This window comes from Triturus cristatus, chromosome 2_2 (assembly GCF_964204655.1).
Source record: "Triturus cristatus chromosome 2_2, aTriCri1.1, whole genome shotgun sequence".
Classification (NCBI taxonomy): domain Eukaryota; kingdom Metazoa; phylum Chordata; class Amphibia; order Caudata; family Salamandridae; genus Triturus; species Triturus cristatus.
Window position 1 is genome coordinate 840,752,587 of NC_140582.1, and position 22,199 is coordinate 840,774,785.

Consider the following 22,199-nt stretch of genomic DNA (forward strand, 5'->3'; position numbering starts at 1 on the left):
GATTGTTTATGTGCAGGAAGGGACACCTTCCTTCACATAAACAATCATTCCCCCACCGCAGGCACCCTTGCACTATGCCAAGAAGGCTAACGCTGCGCTCCACCACTTCCCTTGTAAATATACCCCTTAGTTTTTTGTGGTGATCCTGCTCTTCGTGGGCTACATTTTCAATCCACCACTTGTCGACAGCTGATTGGCATCTTCCACACTGTGCGTTGCTGGTGCACAGTCAGCCCCTTCATGAAGTGGAACCAATTCCAAAATGTTTCTGCTGGGCCCTAAGGCTGTTCATCACCTTATTGGCTATCACTGCTCAAAGATTCCATCTATGTGTGCTCGCTCAGCAAGTTCTTAAGTTGTATGTTATCACTTCTGGTTATCACTACCTGGTTGATCCTGCCAGTAACATATGCTTGTCCCAAAGACTAAGCCATGCATGTGTAAGTACACATGGCCGGTACACCAACTATTACATTTAAACTCATGAAAACCAAAATTAGCTTTGTTGCAATTTGCCTTCTGAACACTTTTTACAAGCACTAAAAAATTTGCCTTTCAATCATTGCTATAAATAGTCTGCCAAACTAGTCCCAAAATTGGCATACGGGTCAGAGGCTTTCCTGAGGAAATTGGGGGAGTTCTTGAACAACTCACAGAGGGCAGTCTTCAGAACTCTATTTAAATAACCGCATAACAACTCACCAGCCCAGATTAAGAAGGAATTTGCACTAAGGGACCAACTGATCACTCAGAATATATATTCTGTATAATAAAGTACCTGCAATCCGCACATGTAGCACAACAAGGATCACTGAAAAATCTAATTTGGCTTTAAGTATCATGCGCCACCAGCTCACGTCATCCAAACGTTTGGGCACATGCCCTCTCTGAAGCACTGGAGCTAACCAGCTCGGCGGAGCTGTGGAACTTAAACCTACCACATCCACAGTTTAAAACAGCTCTTAACAGAAAAGTGAAAATCAAATCCTTTAAATTTGATCACAGGGCATTTGCTAAAAGAGAACACACCGCCCTGGTCCCCATCGGTTATGATAGGAAAGGTCTCCAAAAATACATCATGGAACCGCTCTCACCATATTACAAAATAAAATTCCTGCATTTACGGGTGGGCTACTTTTCATCACTAGACTTACTACCTCCATGGACAACTAAAACCGAGACTAAAATATGTCGACTATTTGGTCTATTTCAGGAATCAATAATACACCTGTTCTGCATACTCCCCACCCTCCTTGAGGATCACAGAATATTTCTTCTGCATCTGTGGATTAAAGAGGGGCCAGAACCTTAAAAGAAGCAGTGGCCTAGTTGCGAACTTCTTTAGAGCCAAAGATAAATTTCATATAGCTATGTAATATGTGATACACAGCTTATTTTACTCAAATCACCGATATTTATTAGTGCAGCATGAACAGAAATAACTAGCTTTTACATGGTCTAATTTTGAAGATTTTATTATTTTTATCTTAAACCACATGGCCGTAATATGAACAGCGCAATAAAACTATGAAATGTCCACATTACTAAATCACAAGCTGCATACCGAAATTAATTTCAAAATATTCACTTTACTTACATTGATTGAACCTATGTGATTGACATTTTTATCTTTTTGACAAATCATCTACATAATAATGCAAAAATTAGGTATTGATCATTCTTTTGTCTCTACTTGGCACTTTTGCACTTTAATGGACTTGATTGTCTAAATAAAGTATTTTTGATTTGATGTTATCACTTCTGCTGTGTGATGCCACATCTTCTATGATGTATGCGTTCATTCAGTCACCTAGACATTCATCATTTCACTTATTCAACCATTCATCTGTGCACTCATTCATCCAATTGTTATCCTTGCCTTTAACCTCTCACTCACATTAATCCATCTACATACTAGCCTATCAAATAATCGTCTCACTCCCACATTTACCAAATTGCTGCCCGTACAAGCGCATACTCATACTTGCCAATCAAAAAAGAAGCCCTTTCATTTATAGACCAGCCAGCTCTAAAGGCTTAGCCATGGCTTGTTGAGCTTTGCATGACTCATGTTTGAGTTTCTTCGGTTTGCCTTTTCCTGTCTCTTTCCAAGTCTAATTTTGTTCCAATACTAAATGTCTTTCCCAAGACAGTTGCAGAGTCTGTAAGGTTATACCTCCTCTGAGAAATCGGCCAGTTTATCTGATCTGATTGGTTTCTGTGTGTACTTTGCAAAGAGTTAACTTCTGAAGTTGCTTGTGAGTGCTGAGTGTTTTAATTAAATAGTCTTTAAATTGTGTTATTAAATAGTCTTTAAATTGTGCGATAACTGTGTTCAGTACTTCATAATTCAAGTAGGTTGTTTCTCTCAATAATTGTCTTAAAATGAGCCCAACCAATGCTCCCAAACAGTTTTTTTTTTCATTTTCATAAATGTGCTCTTACACTGTGATTTTCTACTCAAGTCTGACCCTTTTACACTTGTATTGAAACCATCTCTTGCAGCTTTAGTCTCTCATATAGGTCTTCCTACAGAATTCAAGTAATGCATGTACTATTAGACTTTTGTACTGTACATCAAAAAACATATACTTGAAGCTAATTGTTATATCCTATGCTTCTTAGTCCTGGCTGCTCAGCCTGCATGAGTGTGATGTCATAGAATGTTGGGTGTGTGTGCATGCTTGGAATGAGTGATCAGTTAGATTGAGTGGGGCTGATCAGCAGGATGATGCTCCAGGTGGGGCACCTTGTACCAACTTACCTGAACCAATAAATCTACTTAACTACATCTCTGGCTCCTGGTCTACATATCACAACAACACTTTCATCAATTACAAAAATGGCGACGATTTTGAAAAGAATCACGCGTGAAGAGCAGTGAGATTGCACAGTGAACTAGAGCAGATGGCCAGAGCCTGAAAAGAAGCCTGGAAACTAAGCCTGTGCAACGCCTTGGATGCCCCACCGGTGTCTTTTCCAACAGACAGTCCACAGAGGTATGTGTTGGGCGTTGGACATTATCTGGCTGGAGTGGCTTGGAACCTGCCTACTCACAGACTGCTAACTTTGAATATTTTGGACAACTGATCCTGTTTGGCCACTTTATAGTCTGCTTACACATTAGAGTTTAGCCATCTAATTTTAATATGACCGGATGCCTGAAACTAGCTGATAAGAAATGGATCGTTTTATTCTTATAGGGAGCTGCTGTAATATGATTCCTCAGATAAATATGTTTTGGTGTAGGGTGATCTGTGTCCAGTTCGACTATTTGGCAGTACAACTTGGATGAGGATTTACAGCCAAATGCCGTTACATAAAGTTAAAGTCCTTTGCCGATGCTCAAAGTGTGAATTTTTTTGTGCTGTGCACAGTTTGACCCGGTGCAGCCAACCTGCATGTCATATCTGCTGTGAAGGAAGCAGATTTCTAGTCTAACAGCTGTGCCACCTGTTTCAAGTAAAGCAATAACTGAAATAGTGAAAACTATGGGCGAGCGGAGCACAGTGTGGGCCATATGTTTGTTCACGTGATGCTGGCCAAGTCAGTGTAAATGGAGAGTAGATATGAAACGTGGGGTAATATAAGTGAGAAGGAGCGGCATTTGAAGGGGTTTTCCTACTCAGCATCAAGAGCGCAACCAAGAGACTGTCGAGCATTTTTCAACCGGGGGATGTGCAGTTAAGACAGGCACATGGGGAAGTTGGCTGCGAGGTTGGTCTACTGCGTGGGAGACACGTGTAGATTTGTGCAAAATTAGTGCAGGCAATATGGAGAAAAATGTGGGGAAGCAACTGCTAAGTACTTTGAGGAGTGCTTGTGTCCTCAGTCTTGTTTACAACGAGTATGTTTATTTTCCTTAAACGAAGTTGCCTATGCTCTAACATTTTCTCTTTGCGGCATTTAAACAGTACTATTTCCTTTTGAATCCGAGAGGGACTCGGTGCACGCACCACTGACCTTCACCTTGCTCCAGTGTGCCTCCTGCGTTATTGTCTCCTTGTGACGTCTGCATCGTTGTGCAGGGACAGTGAATGCACGTTTGTGCCGTGAGCCCTCCGCCTCTGCGTTTGTAACATGCCGCCATCTTGTGGAGGCCTGCAGTCATTGATTTCCTTTGTGCCCTACGTATTTTTGCCAACCACGTTTTTTTTAGGTTGTCAAGGACAGTAAAGTTTTGGAAGCATTGTTGTTACAGTCCAGCCTTGTGTGCTCTTCAACTTTTAACTCGATTTGCCCACGATATTGCTGCATCTGATGAATAACTTACTAAGACTTGTCTTGAGGGCTGCTCTTTAAGAGGTTTCTGTTTCCGCATGCTGAGTTCCTCATCGGTGCATGGCATGATTATGAAAACAGTGGACCAACGATTTCCTCTACATTATTTAAAAAATCGCCAACTAGTTGGGATGGTGTTCAAACTACTCTTGAATTGACGACAACGGTGACTACTTTTGTGTTGTTTTAGTTTATTGTTTTTGTAAAAATCTGCTAAACAAGCAAGAAGAAATTTACATATTTTACCTGCACAGTTAATGCATGTTGTACTGTGGTAATGTTATGCAAGACCCTTCAACCAAAATTTAATGTGAATGTACTTATATATTATTTTAGCAACTACTGTTATTTACATGCTGAGATTTTCTATACGTGGCCTGGGGGTATGTACCGTGTTTTGTCTAAGCATGTTTTGTGGGTCGTGTACCCCGTGTTGTATTTTTTTTGCTTTTCCCTCGCATGTCAGGGTTGCGTTGGGAATATCCCTCACACGTCAGGGTTGTGTTGGGAATGTGCTTTGCCTCGCACGTCAAGGTTGCGTTGGCAGTGTCCTTCGCACGTCAGGGTTGCGTTGGGAATGTCTCTCACAAGTCAGGGTTGTGATGGGAATGTGCTCTGCCTCGCATGTCAAGGTTGCGTTGGCAGTGTCCCTCGCACGTCAGGGTTGCGTTGGGAATGTCTCTCACACGTCGGGGTTGTGATGGGAATGTGCTCTGCCTCGCATGTCAAGGTTGCGTTGGCAGTGTCCCTTGCACGTCATGGTTGCATTGGGAGTGTCCTTCACACATCAGGGTTGTGTTGGAAATGTGCTTTGCCTCGCACGTCAAGGTTGCGCTGGCAATATTCCTTGCAGTTCAAGGTTGCGTGGGGAATGTCCCTCACACGTCAGGGTTGGGTTGGGAAGGTGCTTTGCCTCGCACGTCAGGGTTGCATTGGCAGAGTACTCATGAGTTAGTGTTGTAATTGTCGTGTGCATTATTTTTATCTTTTGCCTCGCATGTCAAGGTTGCGTTGGTAGTGCACTAGCTATTTAAGCTGTAATGTTCGGTGTGCATTTCATTTTTGTTCTCCCTCGCATGTCATTTATTGTGCGTTATTACATCCATGCTGGAACATGTGCAATTTGTTTTTTTCTTTTCATGTTCTTTGGCAGAGGGAGATGGGTGTGTTGTGGTGTTCTTCAGAGTGTACTGGGTAAGTGTTGTGATTGCATTTTCCCTGAAACATTTGCAATCTGTTTTGATTGCATCCTGCCTGAAACATGTGCAATTTTTGTTATGTGACCTTACATGTTTCATTACCCTTCTATATGAAGAACACAATTATTTATGCTATATGTTCTTAAGTGAACTAGAGAGGAATCATTTATCTCTTATCATTTTATTTGATCTTGTTGATCTTAATATCCTAGAATGCTATTTGATTAATATTGTGAACTAAGAATGCATTTACTTATCTAATATGATTTTTGTGACCTATCTTGATTTCATTTCCAAGAAACGAAATGTGATTATTTTCTTCACTTTGCTTCTTGTTGTTTTATTGTTTCTAAAGGAAGGATATAACACTAATATGCATGATCTATTCAGTAGATGCAAATAAAGTGGGTGTGCTACAGAAAGAGGCTTGTAAGCACTAGACTAGCCGTGAGACAGTTGAAATGTGCTGTTTCCGTGTTTTAGTATTTCAAGAAAAATGCCAAGACCCCTCTGGGAATGGCCTTCCTACCAAGTTTTAATTGAATTACAAGTCTGTGCTGGAAGTAAGCACTCTTTGTCTTCAGTCACATGTGATAAATATTTCATGCATTTTATTGTTTCATTGCCAAAATCTCTCATACCATATAATAGTCATTTTACTGCTTCATTACTGGTATCAATAGGCTCTTTTACCATTTTTTGTGCCTACAATCACTCATGGTTTTAGGATATTATTTATCAATGTCATCTATCATTATTAATCATAAAAACATTAGTCTGCCAATTGGATCATTAAAAAACTGCACCTTGAAATGAATACATTGAGGCAATTATGCTGATTATTCCATTTGTTTGTGAATGTATTGTTAATCTCATCCTGGTTGTTATATTCATAAATGTTTCAGTCACCACAGGTTTCCCTTTGGGATAATATTTACCTATTTAACTTCTTCAGGGCAGTTAGAAAAAAAATCAAAATTAAAACAGTTATCATTAAAGCACATTTTCTTGGCTCTTTGAAAGTGAAAGTGTTTTATGTGGAGCCCCATTTCAGAGAAAGCCTGCAAAAACATGTGACTCCCTTGGTATTGATCCTAAGTTGCAAGAACAAACCAGTTTTTAAAGGAAAGCCTCACTTTGCAATATAATAAAGTCATCAATTATTTCCTGCCCTGCTGCCAATAAGAGTTTTCTCAAGAAAGAAGAAAAAGAAACACGTTGTGTGGGACCAAGAGAAAACATAACATTTCACTGCACAATAGCATGTAAAAAGTGATATATTTTCCGAATAGAACAATAAAGCAGCCAGGCTACAGCGTCGCTATCCAGGATGAGTTGCACGTGCGTGCTTATTGAAGGCAGTCCTTTGCAATTGGTATTACTTTTGCAGGGTTATTGCTGTTTTTATAGGGAGTACTTGGTAAATCTCCTAATAACTAGGAAAGAATTTAAAACATTACCACTTAAACACTGGAAGCTGGTTTGGATTGTTGTTTAAAGCGACCAAGCAAGGGCGAAGTCATAAAAGTAATCAAAAAGGTTCCTTGCTCCCAGTAGAGCCAGAATTAAGTTGCACGTGGTAAAAGGTATTTTTACAGCTGGTCATTAGCCTGGGTAATAAATATATAACTGGTATGAGTAAATAGGAAGCCTATCCTTTGACTGGGTACAAGAACAGGATGTTTGCACACAGAGCCAGCAGAATCTTGATAGGAGCTTTCAATGATCAATGCCATCTGCCAGGGAGCGCCTGATTAAAGTGATGACTGTTCAGAAAATCTTCTTGTGTGAACGTCCATTCCCTGATGGGCTACAGTCATCATCTCACAAGGAAGCAGGACTGTCTCCATACATTGCAAAGAATTGGGAACCCACGTCCACATGTAAAAGAGCTATTAAAAGTCACCTCAACGTTCCATTAACTTGCCAAGTAACTGGGCCCTTAACTTTATACTTATGTATGTCATTCAACTCGTCAGTGATATGCAATATCCTGATAACATATGGTAGGAGGTACATTATCCTATATATCTTTTCGATACAAAATAATTTGGTTTATAACTATACTGTTGCAATCTATGTTGAAAAAGCTGTTTAATTGGTAACGGTAACAGGTTACAAGAGTAAATCGATCAAATATGAAAATTCTCCTATGAATCAATTATGAAATTCAGTTCAGTACGTATAAGTATAAGGGGGAATCTCTGTTAGGGAAAGAATCGTTAATGTGAGCGTGTTCAATTGTTTTGCTGTGGGTATGAAATGCATTTGAATGCATGGTGTAGAAATCCAAACATAACCTTTAACTCGTGCAGAGTACATTTAAAGTAAGTCTGGGGCGCCATGAGGTATATACTACTAAAAGGTCTTGGTTATTCAGATTTGACTGGGTTTTAAAAGGCGCATTTGTTTTCAATGAACAGGACTGCTGTCAGAAGAGAACAAAGCAGAGCTAACTTATAAGTTCTCACAAGGATCACGAGTAGGTTCTGCTAATGTACCCTGTGCTCATTTCATGCCTTGGGCTGTTGGGTTCCACAACACAGGGGCGAGCTGTCCACGAGAATTCACTGCCTGCCTCCTCTGTGGGGCAGAAGCAGTGTGATTCACTGCTGCCTGGAGGATGGCTTCACAGCCAGTTACTGTGACCACTACGTCAAGGAGAGAGTGGAGGGGAGAAAACACCTCCACATCATAAACAATGAAAGGGAAAGGCCCCTCTACCCAGCACTTGGTGCATTAATAGGGAAAACAGATGGCAGGACAGAAATGTGCAGGCAATAAGAAATACTGTGTCTCACTCCTGCACTGGCCCAGCTCGGGCAAGCTGTTTCAGCCAATAATTTGCACTAACTCTTTCCCAATTTTGCCTGCCATTTTCGATACATAATTAGTTGTGCGCTCCCACTGCAACAGATCTATTACAGATACAAACAGTTGGGAGCTAAAATGTAAAATTACTTTTATGACAAGAACTGTACTTTCATATGTATAGGCCAATTCACTAAGGCAGGCTACAAAATGTTTGCAATCTGCTTCCACTAGTTTACTTCTAGAATTGTAGAGGATTTCTGCCTTTGTGGGAATTCACAAATAATGCCAAGGGTGTTCCTAGAAATCTATAGCAATCCAGCATCTGCCTTGGTAATCTAACTTTTCAAAATGTGCTTCTGCAATTTTCTCAGAAAAGGGAGATTTCGCCCTACTAGTGGGTTTTCACCTTCACTGGAGCATCTTATCACAGAGATGTTCCACCAATCCCTGTTTTTCTGAATCAGGGTGTGAAAAATGTATATTGACAATCACTTTTTGGATCCCGTAAGTTTCAATTTGTTGTACAAAAAAGTTTAGCAGTTTTGTGCTGTGGATAAAGTTTGTCCTTTACTTTATTATTTAGTATTAAAAGTACATACTTTAATAAACCGTGAATTTTTAATTACACTCCTCTGTGGTTTGTTAACTATATTTTTCATTGTTTGTAAAATAAAACAATTTCATTCAGAGTCATATTTTAAAATTGCTAGGGAACGACACATTATCAACACAAACTTTATGCTTCAATTTTAATGTGACAGCCAGGATGCTTCTGGCTGGGTGCATTTTTGGGGAGAAACGACCCTCGAATCGACCCTAAAATTGCAGAACCTGTGATAGGCTGCAGTGCAATGCAATGCTAGCCAAAGGTGGCTGGCAGCAGAATTCGGGATTATGATTAGCAAAGTGGTTGTTGTCTCTCATAATTTGATTCTTTGACACATACTGGAACAGGGGAAAGGCTGCAGACGATTTTAGTCCCATCTGTTTATTGAGAGAAGAAATTAATCTGCTCCAATCTGAAATCACGATTTCAGACTTGGTCAGTCTGTTTTTCTTGTCCTGCTAAGTAATGGGCTGTAAATCCAATGGTACTCAAAGCAGCATAAAAGTGCAGGTTCGTTTTCTTTAACTGTTTACAGGAAAATGAATGGCTCGTGCTCTATGAATTGAGAATCATTTTGCTCCTCTTTTTCCCCTGATGCAATGTTGTTCATACCGTGGCCGTTTACTCCATGTCCTATTGCAATACAAGCTTAATGGAGCAAAACGGTTTGCTCTGTTTTGACAGAGGTTCAAACCCATAGTATCTGGTGTGTTAAGGTCTCCACTCTCCTACAGCAGTTGTATGGTTCTACAGACCAAATATGGGGCTTTCTGATTCCCTTGGTGTGAAGGGGTATATGCAGAGCCACCGGAATTATGCGATTCTGCAGCCAGGTGTTTCCAGATAATTATGGATTGGCTGCATATGCCACATAATCCATCATCTACTGTATAATCTGCAGATTGTAACTTCAACGTTTTTTTTCAAGCGGACCAAAGCTACTAAAACTGTTGCGATGCCTTCCTGCGCATGAAAAGCCATTTGCAAAAGTTGACTGGTCATCTTTCAGTTGCTTATTGCTGTATTTGGTTGTTAAACTGGTATTAATTGGGTGAAATATTTGCTCAGACAGTGGCAGTTACTATTAGTAATAAAAATGACAAAATAATGTGGTTTGGCAATGCCCTCCAATTGTGGCCTATCGGTGCCGTATCATGCATGCCGTGACACGGATTCTGGGAACTTCTATTGACCTTACCCCGAAACAAGCATCACTAGGGTCCTCGGCGAGGAGGGTGAATGCCGGGAAGACTGCTCCCTGATTGGGATGGCAACAGTGGCCGATAAGCGAGATATTGCTTGGAGATGGCGATCCACAGCCTTGCCGACCCTCTACAAGTGGCACGTGGGCATGGACTGGCGTGCCAAGCTGGAGGAGCCTATCTATAGGGATCTAAGGCAAATGGTTTAGCTACTATGGCATGGAGCAGCTTGATGTACCGAATGGAGAGACCATGTAATGCTGTAATGATCCTCATATGTGCGCTGGGTGATGCTTATCATGATGTGCTAGGGTTTATCTTGTTCAATTGTGGAAAAATACGAATAAAAATTGTTTATCATAAAAAATGAAGTGATACTATTACAAAATGTGCCCCATTACTCTGCATAATTTGCCTTTTCTTGCCACATAATATAGCCATCCCTCCCACATAATTTGTTTCTCCCATGCCACATAATTCTAGTGGCTCTGGGTATATGCAGCAATGTGCAGAGGACAGACATTACTGTTAAAACCTCTTTTAAAAGATTCTTCACTCTTTGGGAAATGGGTTATTTAAAGCATGCCCCATCCTGGAAAGGAGGCCAGGAGGGCTTCTGTGCCAGAGGATAATTGATATTCAAATCTCGGGGTTTTGTGGCAGCTAAATACACTAATGCACAGGTGGAGAAGGGGATTTTCCTGGATCGCGCGATGTGGTGAGGTGGAGAAAGCACAGCTAGAAGTAAGGATTCTTGTTTTGACAGTTGACAAGGAAATATGGCCTCTTCTCCCATAAATAATAATGTACAAGTAGACGAGTCACGTCTGTGTACAGCAGTGTCGTGCAACCTTGCAGACAATCCCAGTGCAACGCATCAGAAACTAGTCATATTATATCAATTTAGCACCAATTCAAAAAAGAAGTAATTATATGTTACACTGTTTTCCTGCTTTTGTTATACGGGAGGTAGTATACAAATTAGGCTCTAATTCACATTAAATACATATATTCTTTTTTCGCTAAGGCAAAATAGAGCAAGCTTATTTTGACCTTTGCTGTTTACATATTAAGAAATTCAGATTGATTCAGGCTCAAAATGAGTCGCACCTTCCACATGTGAACATCAAGCCTGCCAGCATCCCCTCTCCTCTGAAAGGTCCCAAGGAAGAGGCTCGAGCCACTGTCCTGACTGCAGAGGTCGGTTGCCTGACTCTTCATCCACCTGGCACTCACCCTAGCCTCACAAGGGCACGCCACCACCTCAACCAGAGACAGTCCCAGCCCACCCCTTACCTACTCGGCACGTGCATTCACGTATGTATTTATATCGATGTAAGATATCATATTATTGATTTTATATAGTGCCAACACATCACCTGTTCACGTCAGTGCGCTCCAGCTTGAAGAAAATCAGAGATTTATGAAGGAATAAAATTGTGAACTGGGGTGTACTGGTGTGGCCCAAAGGCAACACATTAGGTCTATTGAGAGTCTTGTAAATATAAATATATCCATAAAACTTTCCTCTCAGTAGCGAAAGCAAGCTATACGTGTTACTGTTACCCTTCAGCAGAACTTTGCAAACTGCCATTGCGGAATATATGATTGTTAAAACTCACCTGTTCTTCGAAAATTGAAACAGGATCATTTTTGGCTCAACCACAAAATAAATACTTACTCCCCGGATTACAAAAATGATAAAAGTTCTATATCTATGAGTCATTTGCACAAGACTCGCGCTTGCCGACTCTCAAAAGTAAACAGAAATGCAAATGACGTGCAATTTTGAACGTCTCATTCTTAACATAAACCTAAATTAAGATAAAGTGGGTGTAACCAGGAGCGAGCCCAGTGCATGGCTCCGGGCAGGAAACTGACGCATGGTCTGCGCATATTTAAGGAACAAATCTAAAGTCAGGTTAGCTCATTCACAAAATTCAGAAGCATTCGTTTCATCCTGGTCTACGTCATGAGGTTTACCTCAGCATTTGAGACATAAAAATATTTTTCATTTTTTTCCTGAACGAGAACGTTCCCTCCTATTGAATAGGTCCACTTTTGTACATAAAAGGTTTTCTTTGTCAGTCGGGAAGCTAAAATTGCCCGATGTTCCTACATTTGAAACGGAGAAGTGTGTCTCTTTCAGAAACCATTGAGGGAAAGTCAGCGTTCGTTTACTTGGCCGAGTGCGCGAGGTTTTCGGCAGGATTGGGGTCAAAATGAAAGTTTTGAAATTACATTACTTTATGCGTGAGCGTTTACTACGGGTTTTACTTGCAAATCTTGGTGGACTATATACGAATGAGGAAATGCGTGCAGCTTACACTTCGGGAAGAGTTTCTTTTAAGCCTCTGTGACGTAGCCCCTTCACGCGCACACGGTGTGTGTGTTTTGATGAGTATTACTCTGCCTGTGAGAAGTGGGAGCGCGAGCTGTGCTGCTAATGTGATGTTGAGCGCAGAGTGATGTTTTGACTGAAGTCTGTCCCAAAGGCTGCTTCGTTTATCACCCGTACCCCCGCCCCCTCCCCTCCCGTCTGTTTCAGTGGAGGCCTTGCTCCCGAGACCCCACAGAAAACCTCTCTTGACAGGCACAAAGGCCCCCGCTGAGCCTGGAGTTAGCTCCATTGCTCACAGACAAGATCACACAGTGCGTGACTAGAGAGCATCAACATACGGCACTTGTGGGGTCACACAGTGGGGGGGGCGGTGGATGGAGTAGTACAGGCCACACGAGTAGAGAGACCCAAGACGTGTTCCGGCATCCCTTTCCCAGCCCGCCGGATTTCAGGAGATGTCCCACAGGACAGGGAGAGAGGGTTACTTTCGAGTAGAAATTGTAGAGCTCCGGAGAGGTGCTTGGAGGGAGAGGGTGGTGGTGGGGGGGGGGGGGGTCGGAATGCGGGAACAAGGGTCATGTCCAACAGGTCACAAGAGCTACTGACATAAACGCTTTAATAACTATAAATCATTTTTAAAAGGTAAGGCTAACTTGAGGAAGTTCAAGATTTAAGTGGAGTCACATGGTTTTCTCGCGAGCCATGTGTTTGTTTGTTTACAGGCGCCCGTGTTCTCGTTAGTGCATCGGGCAGACATGCTGGTAAGTGCGTCTCCCAGACGGGCAATTACAAATCTGAACTGGGGGAATGTGACCTCTCTAATGGGCGAGGGCGAAGCTGCCTGCAGGGAAGAGCTGCATCTCTGTTGGTAAACAGAAATGTGACTCTGCAGGGCAGCCGGATATCTCTAAGTGAGTAGGAAGGGCAGAGTAACGTTTCTATGGATAAGTGTGAAGACGCCTACAGGCCGACGGGGCGTCTCCATGGGGCAGTATGCAATATAGAATGACCACTTTCTGGATGAGCATAAATTGCTGCAGGACAGTATGGCATCTCAGTGGGTAAGCAGAAAGTTGCGTCAGGACAGTATGGCATCTCAGTGGGTGAGCAGAAAGTTGCGTCAAGACACTATGGCATCTCAGTGGGTGAGCAGAAAGTTGAGTCAGGACAGTATGACATCTCAGTGGATGAGCAGAAAGTTGCGTCAGGACAGTATGGCATTTCAGTGGGTAAGCAGAAAGTTGCAGCAGGACAGGACATCTTTGTGGGTGAGCAGAAAGTTGTTTCAGGACAGTATTTCTTCACTTATTTCTTTACGCCAATACCCTTCCTTCTGTTCAGCCTGCATGACTGGAGAATGTTGTATGATGTCATGGAATGCTGGTGTGGGGACTGGTTGAGAGTGTCGGAGATGTGAGGCTGAGCAGAAGGAGGCTGCTCCTGGTGGGGCTACTATTACAGCTATTACTAGTATTTACCATCTTACTACAATCTACCATCTATCTACTACCTGGAACTTAATATAATAAATTACATCTTGGAACCTACCACCTTGCCTACAATTTGGACTTCTTCACTTAGTGCATATGGCATCTCTGTGGGTGAGCAGAACGTTATGCAGGACAGTATTTCATATCTAAGGGTGGGCAAAAATTTGCTGCTGTGTAGTGTAACATCTATATGGATGAGTAGAATCTTTATGAGCGAGTAACAAGCATCCTGCAGATCAGTGCGATTTTTTTATCCATGAGTTGAAAGGTTTCTGCAGGACAGGGCGAGATTTCTAGAAGTCAATAGCAAGGTGCTTGCTGGTCGGTATGCCATCTCTAGTCTGTGAGGAGGAAGGTCCCTAGATGGCGGCGTGACATCTCTAACAGGTGAGAACTGTGCTTGCAGGGCAGGGACATCTCTAACGGGTGAAGAGAACTGTGCATGCAGGGCAGTGACATCTCTAACAGGTGAGAACTGTGCATGCAGGGCAGTGACATCTCTAACGGGTGAAGAGAACTGTGCATGCAGGGCAGGGACATCTCTAACGGGTGAAGAGAACTGTGCATGCACGGCAGGGACATCTCTAACAGGTGAGAACTGTGCATGCAGGGCAGTGACATCTCTAACGGGTGAAGAGAACTGTGCATGCAGAGCAGGGACATCTCTAACGGGTGAAGAGAACTGTGCATGCAGGGCAGTGACATCTCTAACAGGTGAAGAGAACTGTGCATGCAGGGCAGGGACATCTCTAACAGGTGAAGAGAACTGTGCATGCAGGGGAGGGACATCTCTAACGGGTGAAGAGAACTGTGCATGCAGGGCAGGGACATCTCTAACAGGTGAAGAGAACTGTGCATGCAGGGCAGGGACATCTCTAACGGGTGAAGAGAACTGTGCATGCAGGGCAGTGACATCTCTAACAGGTGAGAACTGTGCATGCAGGGCAGTGACATCTCTAACGGGTGAAGAGAACTGTGCATGCAGGGGAGGGACATCTCTAACGGGTGAGAACTGTGCATGCAGGGCAGTGGCATCTCTAACGGGTGAAGAGAACTGTGCATGCAGGGCAGTGACATCTCTAACGGGTGAAGAGGACTGTGCATGCAGGGCAGTGACATCTCTACTGTGTGAGGATGAAGATATCTAGAGGGCGGTGTGGCATCTCTAATGGCTGAGGAGGAAATTGCCTAGAGGGCAGTGTGGAATCTTTAATTGGCGAAGAGGACTTTATGCAGGGCAGTGTGGCATCTCTCATGGGTGAGGAGGACTATGCGTGCAGGCGACAGTGGCATATCTGCAAGGGAGAAGAACGCTCCCCGAGGAAGTACAATCATCGGAACGTGACAGGCAGGGGTCCTGTGGTTGAACTGAGCCAGTTTATTGGAGTCTGTGATCTTTACGTCATCAGCACGTCGGCTGCGTAGTCACGCTGTGGGGCAGTTCTAAAGCGTGGCCATTTTGACAACAAGGAATCTGGCGTAGCAGGCTACTTCCCACACAGGCCACTGCAGGAAGTAAGTTTAATTGGATTGGACGCCAAAGGTGTCATATGTTCTCCGTTCAGAGTAGGCACGTTTCATGTTTACTTTAGGGACGTCTGGTAGATGTATGTGTGTGTGACGCCGTGCATGAGTAGGCTATGCACAATTTACTGGATGGCGTGAGTACTTGTGGCTGTGTCCCTTGTTTGGGGTGTGTATATGAGGGTGCGCACATGGCACCTGACAGTGTGAGTAGGACGTGCAAAGGGTTGTGAGGGTTGCATCTGTTGTCTGCTATGTGAGAGGGTGTGCACATGGCAATAGACGGTGTGAGAGGGCGTGCAAAATGTTGTTTCACTTATTTGGTGTATGAGAGGATGTGCACAGGGCACTGGTTGGAGTGAGTAGGGCATGCACCTGGTTCTGGAGGCTATATCCCCAGTGCTTAATTTGAGCCAGTAGTTTCCAGTGCTCGACATGGGCACTTCATGGCAGCGCTCCTTGTCTAATTTAGAGATGAGCACAAGTTGTTTCTTATTTCAAAAGACCCAAGAAATAACTAATACCTGCCACCCAAGCCATTCTTACAGCTTTGGGGACCCGGAATAGTCCGAATTGTCACACTTGCAAGAGCGTGGTGGTTAGTAGTTGTGTTGGTACTATCACTGAAGGCCTACTATCCCTCATCTGGCGTGAGAGGGTGTGCACAGGGTGCCCTATGGTGTGAGTTCTTGAGGCTTTGCCCCTCGTCTGGTGTGTGTGCGCATGTCACTAGATGGTGTGAGTAGGCCATGCAAAGGGTTCTGAGGGCTGTGCCCCAGGTCTAGTGTGCGTGTGCGCGCGCGCGCAAAGGGCACTAGATAGTGTGAACAGGGTGCGCATGGGGTTCTGGGGGCTGTATCCCTTGTTGGGTGTGTAAGAGGGCGTGCACAGGGCACTGGAAGGTGTGAGGGGCGTGCACAAGCTTCTGGGGGCTGTACTCCTCTGGTGTGTGAGAGGGTATACATATGGCTTTAGATGGTGTGAGGAGGCTTTGCAGAGAGTTCTGGATGGTGTGTTGCTCACCTTTTGATTTGAGTTGGGTGTGAAGGGGGTACTGGGCGGTGTGAAGGCATGCAGACACATCTGGAGGATGTGCGTAGTGCGTATCCATAGTGTGGGCTGGGTACGAACACTGCAGGTGCTGGAGAGCCTACGCTGCTCGTGAAGTGCCTACAATATGTTGTAGCATCGCACATAACGCTGGAAGTTCACAACACACACGCTACGTGCTTCAGAGATGTGAGCAGGCTGCGTACACTGCACAGGGTGATGGCGGCTGTGAACAGGTCAGGTGCGAAGGTTGTGAGCAGTGCATGTACAACCCCAATGAGAAGGTGAGGGGACGTGGGCGGTTGTGTCATAGAGTGTGAGCAGAGCGCTGGTGCTTGTGCACATGGTGCTGAGGGAGTGAACAGGGTGGGGGTGAGGGGTACAGTGTACTGGCGGTATGAACAGGATTCTGGGGAGTGTGCACATGGTATTATTGTTGTGCATACGCGTCTGTTGGTGTTAACGGGGTGATGGTGAGTGTGCAGAGCTGGGGCTAAGACTAGGATGTGCTCATCATGAAGCAGGTGTGAACACTACGTGCGTCTGGGTCAGTCCGAAAATACGGTGTACAAAGGGTTGAGGTAGTTGTAAGGAAGATGTTCCACTGGTGTGTCGGGTCACGATGCTTGTGGGTTTACGGGTGGGGGCTGGGGGGGGGGGGGGTACACATGAGTGTGAGTCGATGTTTGAGCAAGATGCGTGTAGGGTGCTGACAGGCGTGAGCAGAATGCATCTTATTGGTGTGGGTCAGGGTGTGTGTATAGAATACGGGTGAGTGTGAACAGAATGTGTCCTATGGGTGTGGGTCACTGTGTGAGGAGGCTGTTAGGAAGATGTGTGTGTGCCAGTATATGAGGCGGGTGGGTGTATAGAGTGCAGGTGAATGTGAGCAGAATCTGCCCTATGGATGTGGGTCACTGTGTGAGGAGGGTGTTAGGAGGATGTGTGTGTGAGCTGGGTGTGTGTATAGAGTGTGGGCGAGTGTGAGTAGGATTTGTCCTATGGCTGTGGGTCACTGTGAGCAGGGTTTTAGGAGTGTGTGTGTGAGAGTAAGTGTGTGAGCTGAGTGTGTGTAGAGTGTGGGCGAGTGTGAGTAGGATGTCCCCATGGGTTTGGTCCACTGTGTGAGGAGGATGTGTGTGTGTCAGTGTATGAGGAGGGCGGGTATATAGAATGCGGGTGAATGTGAGCAGGATGTGTCCTATGGCTGTGGGTCACTGTTTGAGCGGGTGTGTGGGTCAGTGTGCGAGCAAAGTATGTGTAGAGAGTGTGAGCAGGATGTATCCTATAGGTGTGGCTCACTGTGTGAGTAGGGTTATAGGAGCATGTGCTGTCTGTGTGGGTCAACCGGGGCTGGTGGATGTGAAGAGGATGAGCCCTATGGGGTGCTTTTTTTTGCGCAGGCTGTGTGTATAGTGCTCTTGGATGTGAGCACGATGTGCCTTAGAAACGTGGGTCACGTCCTTGTGAGCAGGATGTGACCTATGGATCAGTGTCTAAGAAGGGTGTCTCTAGGGTGCTGGTGGGTGAGAGCAAGATCTACCCCTGGAAGTGGGGCTGGGTAAAGCAGTTGCTGGGGGCTTGAGCCAGATGCGCCCTCGTGTGTGCTTGTCATGATATGTGCAGGTAATGGCTGTGGGTCGGATCGGATGCGCCCTCGTGTGTGCGGGTCATGATGTGTTCAGGTGATGGCTGTGGGCAGGGTGCACTCTGGTTAGTGTTTGTACCGAGGGTGGAGGAAGTCTGCAGAAGTTGGGTGTTGGGGGATTTGTGGTGGGAGTGCGCGGTTCCGCTGAATTGCGCGCACAGGGTTCTGGCAGGCGTTGGCAGGATGCGCGCACGGTACTCACGGGCAGCGGGTGCGGCTAGACTTTCCTCCTCGCCCGGCGGTCGGTCGTTGGTGCAGCTGCCCTGCTGCAGGCGAGCATCCACGGAGGCGCAGCAGTAGCGCAGGACACAGGAGCCACAGCAGACGGTGGCGTCGGCGGTGTCAAAGGCCTCGGGGCACTGGAAGCCCTCGTGGTAGCGGGCGCCGCTGTCCAGCCAGCCGTGGCAGTACTCGCCCTGGGCGTCCGCCGCCCGCCAGCGCAGGAGCAGCAGGAACAACAGCGGCGGCGCCTGCATGGCCTCAGCGGGTCCCTCTAGAGCCCCGGACTGCGGTCAAGAGGTGCATGGGGCAGAGGGCTGCACAGGAGCCCCCGCAGAGGCGAACCTCCCAGCCGCTACAGTTCGGAGTTTTCAGTCACTGCTCTGGGTCGGTGTGAGATCTCAGTCAGACAGGGAGCGCCATCCTCCGCGGAGCGAAACGCAGCCGGTTTCCGCCAAAATCCTTTAAATTCAGCTCTGCTCTCGTAGGGCGCCCGAGTCCAGCAGTGTATTGAAACTGAGGATGCACACAATGCGGTTGAGTTCCGTCCCCTATCGCGCTGCTTGTGTGAACGAGGAGGTGCGCACTGAAGAGGAAGCGCCCGGGAGCAGGCGCTAGGCTGTGCTGTTACTTCAGCGCTGCCTGCTGGCCATGTGCTCACAGACCGTGCTTCGGCTGCGCTCCCTCCTCGCTCGCCTTGACTTTGGCTGTCAGTGTGCCCTCTCACAGAGAGCCTGGGTCACAAGGCAGCTAATCACAGACTCCCGGCCCGTCTCTGCCCAGCCCCCCTCGTTCTCTCCCCAAACCTCCTGCTGCTTTACGTAGCATCTTAGCCTATGGTCTGCTGTGGCTTTCCTGCCCACAAACGCCCAGGGGTCTATTTTTAATATCTCATTCATGTCAATCCAGCCCAAGCTTGTCATTGTCCATTATTTTGCGTAACTCTGCCCAACGTCTAGGCTACTTCTTGTAAAGTTTGCAACTTTTTCGCTCTCTTGCTGCTTAAACATCATCTTCAGCGTTTTTGTTTTAATATTTCAAAGTTCCAGTTTTCGCTTCAGTCGAACACGCAGACCTGTACTTTAATGAAAGTTCTTAAAGTCCAACTATGGCTTTCTGCTTGATCAATACTATCTCACTGCGCATTCCTTTATTTTCTGAAAGCGCTTAGAAGCAGTTCTATATGTGCGCTATACAGTTCAAGCATTGGCAAAGGTCTGGCCTTTATTCTCTCATTTACAACATACACATAATATCTCTCTCACTAGGCCGCATTGCTCTTTCTCTATAAACACCCATGCACAGTCCAAAAGAACATCTTGGTGATGGTTTTCAGTAGCGGGCGTTATGGTGGTAGTTGTGGTGGTGATTATAGTTGTCATGGTGATTAGTGCTTTTGGAGAGGGGTGAAGCTAATGGTGCTTTTAGTGGTGGTACGGGTGAGGCTGTTATGGTGCAGATAATTATTATCATGGTGAAGATAGCAGTGGAGGCAGTGGTGGTGCAGTAGTGAAAACGATGACGGTGGTTGTGGTGGTAATTGGAGTATTTATGGTGGTTAGTGCTGTTGGCAAGTGGTGGAGATAGTGGTGCTTTTAGTGGTGGAGATGGTTGTTAAGGTACTGAGTGCAGCAGTTGCGACAGTAGTGGTGTAGTAGTGGAAGTGATGGTGGTAGCTGTGCTTGTGATTGTAGTCATGGTGATTAGTGTTGTTGGCGAGTGGTGAAGATAGTGGTGCTTTTAGTGGTGGAGATGGTTGTTAAGGTACTGAGTACAGCAGTTGCGACAGTAGTGGTGTAGTAGTGGAAGTGATGGTGGCAGCTGTGCTGGTGATTGTAGTCATGGTGATTAGTGCTGTTGGCAAGTGGTGGAGATAGTGGTGGTTTTAGTGGTGGAGATGTTTGATAAGGTACTGAGTGCAGCAGTTGCAACAGTAGTGGTGTAGTAGTGGAAGTGATGGTGGCAGCTGTGCTGGTGATTGTAGTCATGGTGATTAGTGCTGTTGGCAAGTGGTGGAGATAGTGGTGCTTTTAGTGGTGGAGATGTTTGTTAAGGTACTGAGTGCAGCAGTTGCGACAGTAGTGGTGTAGTAGTGGAAGTGATGGTGGCAGCTGTGCTAGTGATTGTAGTCATGGTGATTAGTGCTGTTGGCAAGTGGTGGAGATAGTGGTGGTTTTAGTGGTGGAGATGTTTGATAAGGTACTGAGTGCAGCAGTTGCAACAGTAGTGGTGTAGTAGTGGAAGTGATGGTGGCAGCTGTGCTGGTGATTGTAGTCATGGTGATTAGTGCTGTTGGCAAGTGGTGGAGATAGTGGTGGTTTTAGTGGTGGAGATGTTTGATAAGGTACTGAGTGCAGCAGTTGCGACAGTAGTGGTGTAGTAGTGGAAGTGAGGGTGGCAGCTGTGCTGGTGATTGTAGTCATGGTGATTAGTGCTGTTGGCAAGTGGTGGAGATAATGGTGCTTTTAGTGGTGGAGATGGTTGTTAAGGTACTGTGTGCAGCAGTTGCGACAGTAGTGGTGTAGTAGTGGAAGTGATGGTGGCAGCTGTGCTGGTGATTGTAGTCATGGTGATTAGTGCTGTTGGCAAGTGGTGGAGATAGTGGTGGTTTTAGTGGTGGAGATGTTTGATAAGGTACTGAGTGCAGCAGTTGCGACAGTAGTGGTGTAGTAGTGGAAGTGAGGGTGGCAGCTGTGCTGGTGATTGTAGTCATGGTGATTAGTGCTGTTGGCAAGTGGTGGAGATAGTGGTGCTTTTAGTGGTGGTACAGGTGATGCTGGTAATAGGGGAAATGATTGAAATGGTGGTGAGTATAGCAGTGGATACAGTGGTGGTGCAGAAGTTGTGATGGTGTTGACAATGATGTTTGAGAGACAGTGGTAGCAGTAGTGGGGATGACTGTGATAGCGGTAATATTGGTGGTGATTTAATATCAATAAGTGTTTAAAGATAGAGAGAGACCCCTTGTCAAATTCAAGGGAATAGGGTACTTTTCCAAGTAGCAGCTAGCAGTCCCTTGAACTCACATATATTAAAAACAATGTAAATTTATGAAGATAGTCACTGTACTCAAAATTAAGTTAATCAACCATGTACATTTATTTTATAAAAACATATTTTTGATCACATTTAAAAACATACCTATATATTCATTGCTTTTCCAATATACATCCTAAATCTAATCACATACAATATTTCATGACTGACCTGTATATACAAAGAATTTCAAACTGAATAGCACATTTATCTTACACATAACAAATAATAAAACCTATACACGCCCCTATTTTACACCCACATCACAGAGAGAATACAACATAAAAAAGACACTCTACTTTGTCATACAGTATACATCCAATTTAGGACAATTGAGAGGATTAAACACTTGTAAGATCTTGACCCGTTTATCCTATCAAGTGGATATCCGTTTCTTTGGATTGTATTTGTTCTATGCGTCGACGCGTTTCGATGGGCTTACTTTCTGCCACTATCTTTATCAAGACCCATGATCAATGTTTTTTTCTCTCATTCAGTGTTGGATTTATGTTCAACTCTGAGTATATTGCTCCTAGTTTCTTTTTCGCGCAACCTCTTGCAGATGGTTGGATGATACTTCTTGTGTAGCAGCAATTATTAATCCTCCTTCTTCTTTAGGCTATATATGATCGATAGATTTATTTAGAACTGCTCGTCTTATTCCGGAAACAGGCTACGGTTCTAGCTCTTGTTCGTTTGGCCCCGTTATTGTTGTCGATCTTTTTCTTCCCTTTGTGGTTTGGCCCGCATGTAATTATTTTTGCTTCGACTTGTAAGTGGATACAATT

General features: G+C 44.8%; 1 protein-coding gene across 1 annotated transcript in view; it reads right to left on the minus strand.

Moving 5' to 3' along the window:
- The window catches only part of SHISA3 (shisa family member 3), a 69,981-nt gene extending 50,899 nt beyond the window's left edge, over positions 1–19,082 (minus strand). Inside the window, exon 1 of the mRNA XM_085643315.1 lies at positions 18,359–19,082. Coding sequence (XP_085499441.1) covers positions 18,359–18,632 — 274 coding nt within the window. The 5' untranslated portion in view covers positions 18,633–19,082. The remainder of the gene's footprint in view (positions 1–18,358) is intronic.
- Between the last annotated feature and the right edge of the window lie 3,117 nt (positions 19,083–22,199).